Genomic DNA, 12,261 nt, shown 5'->3' on the forward strand with positions numbered 1-12,261 from the left:
GAGTCTATAAATCTAGGAGACTTATTGAATATTTACAATGGCTGGCCCTCAAAGCTTCCCTTCTCTGATAATCTCCCCTCTCCTGCTTCCAATAAAACTTTAAAGAATTAACCTGCACACAAAAATGACTATTTAATGGAAACAGTATTTGAACTTCTTGGCGATGTTAATGTTTGTTCATTATCGACCTTTCTCTCTTTTTTTTTTTTTTAAAGCTTTATGGATTACTTTTTCCCAAGAATTGGTCAAAGACACTATCCTTTGTAACAACTTTTTTTTTTCATGGGCAGGTACTGGGAATTGAACCCGGGTCTCTGGCATGGCAAGGGAGAACTCTGCCACTGAGCCACCACTGCCCGCCCCATTATTAACCTTTTAAAATGAAATTTCCTAAGCAACTTCTAAAAATAAAAAGTTCCTAAGCAAAGGTACAGCTTTTGTAGCATCTGCCAACTCAGTATCTCATTAAGGATCCTTTCCTAAATGCTAATGCTTTAGTTTGCCTTTTGGAGGAAGCACAGCAAAAAAGAATCCTGGAAAACAAGAGTGCACTGTTTTACCACAAAAAGCAGCAGTCTTTCGGCAGGTTTCTACAACGTATTATTAATTCTTCAGGTAAAAAAAGACAGTGATTAAATAGTGACTAAAATAAGAAAAATCTCTTTGAAACCACCTAGCACAGAACCTGTATAATGGGTACTCAATTAACTAACGTGTTCTCATTTCTCAGTTTCTGAATATCAAACCCTAAGACATTAAACTCCCTGATCAAGGATGAAAATATTTCCAAATACAGATAGGGGAGTAGAATGGTCAGACTACCAGGGGGTCAGTTCTAGCTCCATCACTTACTAGGTATTTATTTAACCTTTTTTGTACCTAAGTTATCTCATCTGAAAAAATGAGGAAATTCTACTATCGCAGGGTAACTGTAAAAATAAAATAACGACTGTTCATGTCATGTCTTAGACATGTGGCCAGTACTCAATAAAAGTATTAGCTAATAGTATTATTAAGAATCTGCTGTGTTCCAGGCACTGTGCTAGACACATTACATATATTATTTCTGTTCCTCATGACAATCCTTGCATAATAGGTATGACTTTCATTTTGTGGATAAGGAAGCAGACTCAAAAGAAGTTAAGTAAACAGCTTAGGCTTATGATCAGAGGGGAGAATCATGGTTCACATTAGATCTGTCTGACTCAAAGACTCTGCCTCTAAAGATAGTATAAAGAGAAATAGTTTTGAACTGCCTTCAATACAAAGTATAAAAGCAATAAACATCCTTTCAAGAGCCATTCTTGAAAACTAAATTTTACACTCAGAAACATCTTTTATCCCCCAAACCAAACCAAAAGTAAAATCTTTTTAAAAAATAGAACGGGGGGGGGGGGGCAAGGGTAGTTCAGTGGAAGAATTCTCACCTGCCATGAAGGAGACCCAGGTTCAATTCCCAGTCCATGTACTTCCCAAAAAACAAACAATAATTCAACAAATGGGGCTGCAATAATGGGATACTCATTTGGCAAAATAATGAAATGTGAACATGCCATACAGCATACAAAACAAACAAACAAACAAAAAAAACCCAGAACAAAAAAACCAACAATCTACTGTAGTTTCTGGGTTCTTAGACTGGTGTTACTAGCTAACTGTTCCCAGACCCCATTTTATCATTGCTATAATGAAATTTTGGGCTACTAAATAATAGATCCTTTACTGTTCTAAAATCATTTTTCCTTCTGTTAGACCAAGGCTCTTGCTGCCATCCAGAGGAGAAAATATTGTTGCAGGTCCAAAGCAGAGACTACAGCAGTATCAGACTGTTGACAATTTATTGAGTGTTTATGTGCAGGCATTGCCTTGTGCATTTTCCATGTCTATTTCTCTCCCATAAGGCATATTTTTAAACTAAGAAATCAGAATTTTAAAAGTTTAAGTAATCTGCCCTATGTGACAAGCAGCAATTAGTTACATAATTGGGTTTTGAGTTGGATACAAAGCATATGTTTTTTTCAGCACTGTCAACGATCAAAACAGAAACATCTTGTATAAGGAGGCAATGTGTTTGCAAATCCATCCTTTCAGCCAGAGCATAGAACAGATTGTCCTCTGTGTTTCACCTTCCTGGGGAGGACTCTGAATCCAGAGGCCCACATGTGGCTCAGAGCCATGTACATCTCTCTTAGGCTAGTTAAACCTGTTACTCTCTAGCATAAAAACTATCTGATGAGTTTGGTAATAATGCCGAGTCCCATATTCAGATATTCTGATTCTAGGTCTAGCGTGGGGCCCAGGAATCTACAATTTAAACAACTACTCTAGGTGATTCTGGTTCAGATGAGACACTCTGCTCACTCACACTGGATGGTGGTTTTTATAGGGGCCTGAATGAAGAGTGGGTCATGTGCTCCTCTGAAGCCTATATGGGATGAGAACGATTAAATTTCTCAAAGAATGGGCCGCCAACTAGGAGATGGTTTTTCTATATCTTGTGTTTATCCAGGATGGGTTTGAGGCTCCCTGGAAGGGAAACTGTCCTCTATGGGACGGGCCTTGTACTCTTGCCTCAAGACTCCATATGTATGTGTGTGTGTAGGTATGTATGTATAAACTAGCTCAAACACACAAGAGAATATAACAAATTTATGGTTTAAATGATGATAAAAGAGCAATCATGCTCCTACCACCCAGTGTTAAGAAACACATCACCAAAACTCTCTGTAAGATAGTGTTATCTTTCATGACTCTGTGCCTCTGAACATGCTGGAATGCCTGCCACGCCTCTGCATAATGAGCTCTTCATTTGGAACCTAAGATTAGGTTTTCCCTCTCCTGGAAAGCCTTCAATGACTGAGAAAGATTTGATGCTACCATTATACCTTTATTATGGCATTTATACCTGTTATCATATTTGTTTATATGTCTATTTCCTCACTAGATTGAAATGCCAAATATTATCTAATCTCTAACTCTCCAGCAACCAGCATAAAGTGCTTAATGAACAGGATGACCAGAAAACCTGGTGTGCTGAAAAGAGTCCCAGCTTATGGCTGTTGTTCTGGAGTTCTTTTTTTTTTTTTGGCATGGGCAGGCTCCAGAAATCAAACCCGGGTCTCTGGCATGGCAGGCAAGAATTCTGCCACTGAGCCACCATTGCACCACCTGTACTAGAGTATTATAAGTGCCTCCTTTCACTCTTGAAAGTGTTCTAGTTTACATGACCAATTATATAATCACTATCACGAAATTCAGCTGTTGAATAAATAGGTAAGTTAACACATGGAGAAAGATTTTAACTGATAGAATCTGGACAAGAAAAGCTGACATAAAGATTCTCAAAAAATAAAATAAAATCAAACAGCTGGTCATTACACTTGCTTCTTCTTCCAAAAGTGTTTGTTCTGGAGAAAGAGATGGTCTGCACAGATCAGATGGTTAATAGACTTGATTGCATAATTAAGTTTAAAAATGTTAGTATATTCCTACCTCAGGAAAACCTGGACATAAAATGTAAATTTATAACAGAGCAATATAGCAGAGATTATTAAATATTATAGATGTTTACTACTTGATGAGAACTAGATGGTAGAGAAATTTAAAGAGCTGATTTTACTACATGTTGAAAATCAGAAATGCAGATTAAATATTCTTAAACAGTAAATAGAGAAATATGATTTTTAAAATTCTACATATTGTTTTTAAAAGAAATTTCTTTAGTATACATAAACATTCTAGTTAGTTGCTATTGCTCTTAAGGAAAGATACAACCTCCTTGAGTTTGACATTATAAATAAAAATTTTATTTAAAGCTTTTTTTATTACTCAAGTAGAAAAAGTTATTTTTACCTATCTTTAAGCAAAAAGTGGAAAGTGAGGTAATCCATCTTTTTGACAATAATCTCCTCTTCTTCCAACAGTGTCATCTTCATGGTAATTCCTTGTAAATAAGACTTTTTAATAAATTACAAATACATAAAAAGTTTTTGTCCATCTCTTTCTAACTACTTAATGACTGTTGCACAGCAACAATTTTTTTTCCCTGCTGCTTCTTTGTTGGAAGTCTGAGAGTCTGAAACCTGCACTGGCTTGGTTGAGCTTGGGAATTTTTTTGGTACCAACTGTGCAAATATCCATTGTAGAAATCAGTAGCTGTTAGTATTTTCTTAAGCATCACTGATCGAACACCAATCCAGCCATTCTAAAGTGCAAAAGACAAACAGTGAATTAACAGTGATAATAAAACTAAAGAACAAAGTAAATTTTAATTTATAAAATTTATATCATGAAAACAAATGAACAAACCAACAAATCTTTACTAAATGCCTACCTGCAAAGAGCATGTACTAAGTAACAACATATACGATTTCTTAACTCTAAAAGTTTATTACCAAGAACAGATAAATGTACAGAAATGTATAAACCTGTTTAAACATTAAGACAGCACATATGACATTATATTTGCATGGTGTTTTACAGTATATCTATCTATCTTATTGTAGCTGGACATCAAAACATAACTCTAAAAGGCAGACAGATCCAATATCACTCCCATTTTAGAAAATAAATCTTATGCTCAGAGAGGTGAGTGATTTTTATGAGGTGACACCCTGCTGGAAATCAAACTCACATGCATGGCCATCCAACTTCTATTAGAAACTGCCAGACATGCAAGACATATACATAGACCCAGTCAAGGATAGCAATACACATGCCCTTAGCACTGTTCTAGAAGATGAGGAGAGATGAAGAGGGGCTAATGTAGAAGTTCTGTATCTCCAGTCTTTTTAGGTCATATCAATTCCTCACACATTCCAAATACTTCTTTTTAAACATGAAATATCTCACATCAACATCACATAAAGGAAAATATGCAAGAAATGGAAGGAATGTCGAACAAAAATGGTCCCAAAGTTATTTTAATTAGTTAAGAATTCTATCTAACCACAACTGAACAATAAAACAAGTAGGATACATGCAGCTAGATGCTTCAATATTACTGACTTTTGTGTTACAAGCGTAAGAGCTTGTTAATTAAATTGGATTTCTGAGAATATGAAAGTTTTCTTTCCAAAATGAAAGAAAGTTATTGAATCTTCTTTCATTGTTTCAATGAGTAATAATAATGCCTTAGCAAAACCTAACTACTTTCAAAAAGTTATGCTAGAGTCTAGTATCCAGAATTTATAAAGAGATTGTCCAACTCAACAACAAAAAGACAGCCAACCCAATTACAAAATGGGAAAAAGACTTGAACAGACACTTCTCAGAAGAGGAAATGCAAATGGCCAAAAGGCACATGAAGAGATGCTCAATGTCCCTGGCCATTAGAGAAATGCAAATCAAAACCACAATGAGATATCATCTCACACCCACCAGAATGGCCATTATCAACAAAACAGAAAATGACAAGTGCTGGAGAGGATGCGGAGAAAGAGGCACACTTATCCACTGTTGGTGGGAATGTCAAATGGTGCAACCACTGTGGAAGGCAGTTTGGCGGTTCCTCAAAAAGCTGAATATAGAATTGCCATACGACCCAGCAATACCATTGCTAGGTATCTACTCAAAGGACTTAAGGGCAAAGACACAAACGGACATTTGCACACCAATGTTTACAGCAGCGTTATTTACAATTGCAAAGAGATGGAAACAGCCAAAATGTCCATCAACAGACGAGTGGCTAAACAAACTGTGGTATATACATACGATGGAATATTATGCAGCTTTAAAATAGAATAAACTTATGAAGCATGTAATAACATGCATGGACCTAGAGAACATTATGCTGAGTGAGTCTAGCCAAAAACTAAAGGACAAATACTGTATGGTCCCACTGATGTGAACCAACATTCGAGAATAAACTTGAAATATGTTATTGGTAACAGAGTTCAGCAGGAGTTAGAAACAGGGTAAGATAATGGGGTAATTGGAGCTGAAGGGATACAGACTGTGCAACATGACTAGATACAAAAACTCAAAAATGGACAGCACAATAATACCTAATTGTAAAGTAATCATGTTAAAACACTGAATGAAGCTGCATCTGAGCTATAGGTTTTTTTTTGTCTGTCTGTTTGTTTGTTTGTCTTTTTTTTTCTTTTCCCTTTTCTTTTTTTTTTTTACTATTATTATTTTTTCTCTATATTAACATTCTATATCTTTTTCTGTTGTTTTGCTAGTTCTTTTCCTAAATCGATGCAAATGTACTAAATGATGATCATGCATCTATGTGATGATGTTAAGAATTACTGATTGCATGTGTAGAATGGAATGATTTCTAAATGTTGTGTTAATTTCTTTTTTTTCTTTAATTAATAAAAAAAAAGTTATGCTAGAAATTCCACTATTTCTTGAGAAAATTAAACTGTCCACTGGCCCAATCTGAAAGACAGGCAGTTGATTGAAGTCCGAACAAAAAATGATAAAAATACAAATTACAAACTCAATAACATAAGTACGATAATTAGAAACTAAAGGAAAATGTACCTTGCAATAAACCAGCAGCATCTGTGATTGTTTGTGGTATATTACTGATCCTGGAATAACAGTCTGTCCTGTTAATTTTAGGTCTAAAAAATGGAAGAATAAAAATGAAAGAAAAAACTATGCAACTCCATGATGTTGCTTAAAAAAACAAAAAAGCATTTTGAGAGACAGTACTGATACTGAACACATCTGTTGAGTTTGACTTTGTAATCAGAAACTTACATTTGAGTCATGGTGCTCTACATACATCATGAACCCAAAGCTTTCCATTACACATAAGAAGCTCTTACCCAGTGTCCCAGTGATCAATCTGAAATGCTCAATCTAGAAGTCTTGACTATTTGGGGGAAATAAATACCCATTATTGGAGAGATATATGGGAAGGTTAGGCTCTGAGCTGGCTCTTCAATCTCTAACAAACAACTCCAAATTCCTAGATTCCTGGGCTCACACCCTTCTGACTACACTAGCTGGGGGTGGGGTGGAGGAGTGGGGGTGGAGTGCTCTGATGCACCTTAGAACAAGTCTGTGATGGGCCCAGTCTGAGATGCTCCAAGTAGGCCTAAGATTCTCATTGAGCTCATCAGAGAACTTTATTATGTTATTCACCAGAATGAAATTAACCAAGTCATTCTGTACTCCCTGAAACCCTTAATGCAGGAAATCACAGACCTTGAAATGGAATGGTGTGATGGTTAGGTTCTGGTGTCAACTTGGCCAAATGATTATGCCCACCTGTCTGGTCAGGCAAGCACTGGCCTGACCATTGCTGTAGGGATATTTCCTGGCTGGCTGATTAAATCATCAGTCACTCGACTGTATCTGTAGCTGATTATATCTGCAATCAACTAAGGCATGTCTCCCACAATGAAATAATCCAATCAGTTCCCCCTCCCCCCCCCCTTTTTTTAACATGGGCAGGCACCGGGAATCGAACCCAGGTCCTCTGGCATGGCAGGCAAGCGTTTTTGCCGCTGAGCCACCGTGGCCCGCCCCAGTTCCTTTTAAGGAAGAAGAAAGACTCTTTAACTGCTTCTTCAGCCAGTAAGTCTCTCCTGTGGAGTTCAGCCACACTTCACTGGAGCTGCCACTTTACAGCCTGCCCAACAGATTTTAGACTCTTCCATTCCCATGGTTGCCTGAGACAGTTTTATAAATCTCATATTCACAAATCTCTCCTGTTGGTTCTGTTTCTCTAGAGTACCCTGACTAACACAGATGGTAATGCTGCTCTGCCTATTTCCCAGGTTCTTGTGATGATTAAGTGAGAAAATAAGGGGTACACAGTAGTTCAGTGGTAGAACTCTTGGCTGCCAGGCAGGAGACCCTGTTAGACTCCCGGCCCATGCACTTCAAAAAAAAATCAACAAATGGTGCTGTGATAACAGGATATTCACACAGAAAAAAATGAAATGTGACCCCACCACATAGTATACAAAAAAAGAGAAAATACATGTGCATGGACTCTGTAAATACAGAGTAAGACCATAAATGTGTATAAGCTTTTATCATTATGGAACTGAAACAAAATAAAACAATTCTCCTTTTTTAGTGAATATGACCTTTAGTAAAACATAGACATTTTCAAATAGACGAGTGTAAACATTTTCCATGTCAGGTATTCAAAAGACAGTACCGGCAAGGATGGAACAGCTGACTTCTATCAAATCCAGAAGTTTAACAGTATAACCCATCCAAAGCGTCTGCAATGGAATCTGCAAATACAATTCAAAAGGTATGAGAAAACCCTTTCAATTGCTATTCTGAATCCATCCTATCTTCTCTCCCAATTACAGAGGAATTGAAAACTCAGTCTATAAATCTTATGGAATGAGATATAAACATAACCCTCTGCATCAGTCTCTAAGATGTAGAAGATCTCAAACGTTAATTTAAAATCAATGCTTATATCCTTGCTTGTTAATAGTTCTAATTAAAAATTTATGCTCATTATAAAAAACACAACCATTACAACACATTAAAAAAAAAATCTAAGAAGTTAAAACATAACCGTATTCCCATCTCCAAAGGTAACCACTGCTAAGTTTGATATGTATATTTCCTGTACATTTTTTCTACAAATATTATCACAAGATCAAAACACACTGTTTTACAAGGAGATTTTTTTTTTACAACCCTTTTTATTGTAAGCTTTGGTACAGCAATCAATCATGGTGACATCTGTAGGTATCAGAGCCAAGATAACAAGCCTCTTTTATGAAGAACCTTAATAACTTCTGCATATTCTCAGCTTCACTGATATTTTTTTACACCTTGGTGATGAACAAGCTATACCATTTCCTTTGTCTCATATTAGAAATAAATAGGCTGGAAGGACATAAAATTGCCTATCATCTTTAGGTTCTTCATAAATTTAACAAAAATTTATTGAGTATAGATTATGTCTCAGGCCTTGCGTACGGCATAAAACACAATCTGATGTTTTTGTCTGGCTAGTGCCTGGGGACAAGCAGTGTATAATGACACATTTTCACTTGACCATAAACCACGGACAACTTTTCTTATCACTACATTAATTGCTTCACTCTTTCTTGCTATTAAAAACAATGTGGTAATAAACAGCCTTGTAGAGATATCTTTGAGTATTTTTATATTTCTGTAGACCTTTTTGAAATAGAACGCCCAGGTTAAAGTTCATCAACATTTTGTTGTCCAACTGCCCTGGTAAGTGAAAAAAAGATAATCGATTGCTGTTTATTATTAGTGAGGCTGAAGAGCCTTCCATATATTTACTAACAATTTTTATTTATTTCTTAGTAAACTGCTTATTTATGCCCTTTGCCCTTAAAAAAAAAGTTTCTTCATTTCTTTCTTATTAATTTGCAAAAAGACATATATATTATATATATTTAGGAAATTAGTCCTTCAACCTCATATATGTTATGAATATTTTTCCCATTTGTTGATTTTTAAACTTGGATAGTCTTTTTTTTTTCCATGTATAAGATTTTCATTTTTATGGAGTTATATTTATCAGTTTCTCTCATGACTTCAGTGATTCATGTCATGCTTAAAAAGCCCTCTCCCACAGTTTAAGATTATTAAATAATATAAAATTACTCAGCTGTGTTTTTTCCCAGTCCTTTATGGTTTCATTTTTTACTTTTAAATTCTGGATTCATCTATATTTTATTTTGACTTTAAAAGGTAGGATTTGAGTACTCCCCGCCCTCTCCCCGCCCCCCCACAACAATGGCAGGCCAGTTGTCTCAATGCTATTTACTGGATAATCCATCTTATTCTCCACCCTAATGTGAAATGCCACGTTTATCACACAACAGATTTCCAAAATACCTGAGGATCCTAGATCTTGATTTAAACATACACACACCAGGAAATAAGTTCTCTCAAATTTGTGAATTAAATCAATTTATTTTCAGACTACAGTTCAATCCTCTATTTCATAGAGAAGGAAAGGAAGGCCTTTTCCCAAGGTTAGACACAGCTAGTCAGCAGGGCCAAGATCAGAATCTTTTTTCTGATTCCCACCTCAGTATTCTTTTTACAAAGAGGGCATTTAACTTTCAGAAGAGTTATGTTTTTGCAAAAATTGGGACATTGAATCAAAGAACTAAATGCATTTGAATAAACAGTTCATAAGTATTCACAACTTTATATATGTAATATTTTTGTACAATATCCTCTCTTTTATAACTTGCTAACTCAGTTTTCTTTCACCTGTTCTCACTAAAAGTTATGAAATGATGTTCATTTCACATTTTCTTATGTGTAACTTTTTTCTTTCACAGAACTCAAAACGTTTTTGAAATATGCTTACTGACTAAAAAAGATTTATATTTACTGGATATATATCAATACACTAGGTACATAATTAGAATATATAGTCCTTGCTCTTGAGGAAGTAAAGCTTCTCTTCATCCTATCATCAGAAACTGCAATTACAGAAGGAAGGAAAGGGACAGTAGGAATATAATCATTTCAATGTCTACCATTGCTGTCAAAATCATGTTTGCATGGATTTAAATCTAAATAATTTAATCTTCTCTGATCCTAACAATTGTGGACATGGTCATTAACCCCATTTTAGAGGTGAAAAGGCAGAATCTCAAATAAGATACAGTTCTTGCTCATGGTTAATAAATGGCAGCTTCAGGAATCAAACCTCAGTTCTGGCTCCAAAATGAAAGTTCATTCAAAAACTTTCTCCAGTGGAGGGGGAAAGGTGAATTGCAAAAGATAAGGTCATTACGTTATAAGTTAGAGATGCTAACATAATTCAAGATATTGGCCTAAACTGCATCTCAGGAAGCTGTCTATTTGATAGCTCCATTTGGATGTCTCAAAGTTAACATAGCCAAAACAGAACTACTGATTTCTCTCCCCAAACGTGCTCTTCCCTAGACAACCTCATCTCAATTAAATGGTATTACCATTCACCCCAAAACCTCTAAGTAATCTTTAATTTCTCTTTCCTTAATTTCCCCTATTCTAGCAGTGAATCCAATCAACTCCACCTCCAAAGCACAGTCTGAATTTGTCCATTTGTTTCTATCTACTATCCTCACTATTCCAAATTGCCATCATCTCTCACTTACCTCTGACCTCATTTACACCACTCTTCAACTTGCCTGTGATTCTCTACCCACACCAGCCTTCATTCCTTCCCTCAGACTTGCCCAGCTCATTTCCACTTTGGATTTTGTACTAGCTGTTCCCTCTGCCTGGAATGCCCTTTCCCTGATTTTAGAATGGCTAGCTCTCACTGTCTTTCAGATCTCAGCTTAAATGTAAGCTCAGAGAGGCCACTGTAAAATAATCTCTGGTTTCTCTATTACATTATTCTATTTTAATTCTCATCAAGAAACTTACAACACTATCTAATGTTTTCCTTATTTGCTTATTTTTTTGTCTGTTTTCCCCCACCACCTATACCTCTAGCACCTACAGTAGTGCCTGACATGTAATAAATAGGCTTTCAATAACTATTTTGTGAATGAATGAATAATTGTAGCTCTCATTTAATGAGGACCTACTCTGTGCCAGAGAATGCACTAGATGCTTTATATACATTATCTCACCTCTAATTTACTGATAAACAAACGAAAACTCAGAAGTTAGATAACTTTCCCAAGGTAAGAAGTATCAGAGACAAGATGGAACTCAGCTCTGTCTAGCTCAAAAGTCAATGTTCCTTCCTCCATGTCACTCTGCTGCTGCAGGGAAATTATAGGGTTTGAAGACTGAAAGAGCTCATTCAAAACCTGACTCTCACTAACTAGTTATGTGGCATTGAGCAACACTTGTTAACTATTCACTGTATATGTACTTTAAGCTTGATTACTTCAACTTTAAAATGGGACAATAATGTGACCCTCACTAAAGAGCTTTGATGTTTCTCAGTAGTTTCAGAGTTCAGACAACACAAGAAACTATCAAAATGAAAAAGCAAAATGTATGTTTGAAAGTGATTTGTAAATTCTAAGACCTATATAAAATTTAAAGGAAATTTTAAAAAGGGTTTCCTAGGTTTAGTTTATGAGAATCAATCCTAAACAAAAATAATCAGAAAATAAATTATATACACACAATTAGGTAAAACTGCAATCTGACTTTCAACTTACTGTATTTCCAATGGCACGATAAAGTCTGAGTATTTGCTCTGAAGTTTGTTCCTCCCATTTTATACAACTGGTACCAGAAGAAATCTTAGGAGCTACGAGATAGATAAAGCCAACAGCAATAATGAATATCAAGTTCAAGTTCAAGGTCCATTAATTGATAACTGTT

At 35.7% G+C, this 12,261-nt stretch overlaps 1 protein-coding gene across 4 annotated transcripts in view; it reads right to left on the reverse strand.

Moving 5' to 3' along the window:
• Positions 1-3,783: 3,783 nt before the first annotated feature.
• The window catches only part of MTFMT (mitochondrial methionyl-tRNA formyltransferase), a 59,812-nt gene continuing 51,334 nt past the window's right edge, over positions 3,784-12,261 (reverse strand). For 3 of the 4 annotated variants that reach the window (XM_077128215.1, XM_077128216.1, XM_077128217.1), the window contains exons 6-9: positions 12,096-12,187; positions 8,129-8,207; positions 6,493-6,575; positions 3,784-4,204 (exon numbers count right to left, since the gene is read on the reverse strand). In XM_077128215.1, coding sequence (XP_076984330.1) covers positions 4,004-4,204; positions 6,493-6,575; positions 8,129-8,207; positions 12,096-12,187 — 455 coding nt within the window. In that variant the 3' untranslated portion in view covers positions 3,784-4,003. The remainder of the gene's footprint in view (positions 4,205-6,492; positions 6,576-8,128; positions 8,208-12,095; positions 12,188-12,261) is intronic. The other variant, XM_077128218.1, reaches the window with a different exon arrangement.

This window comes from Tamandua tetradactyla, chromosome 14, assembly GCF_023851605.1.
Source record: "Tamandua tetradactyla isolate mTamTet1 chromosome 14, mTamTet1.pri, whole genome shotgun sequence".
NCBI classification, from domain to species: domain Eukaryota; kingdom Metazoa; phylum Chordata; class Mammalia; order Pilosa; family Myrmecophagidae; genus Tamandua; species Tamandua tetradactyla.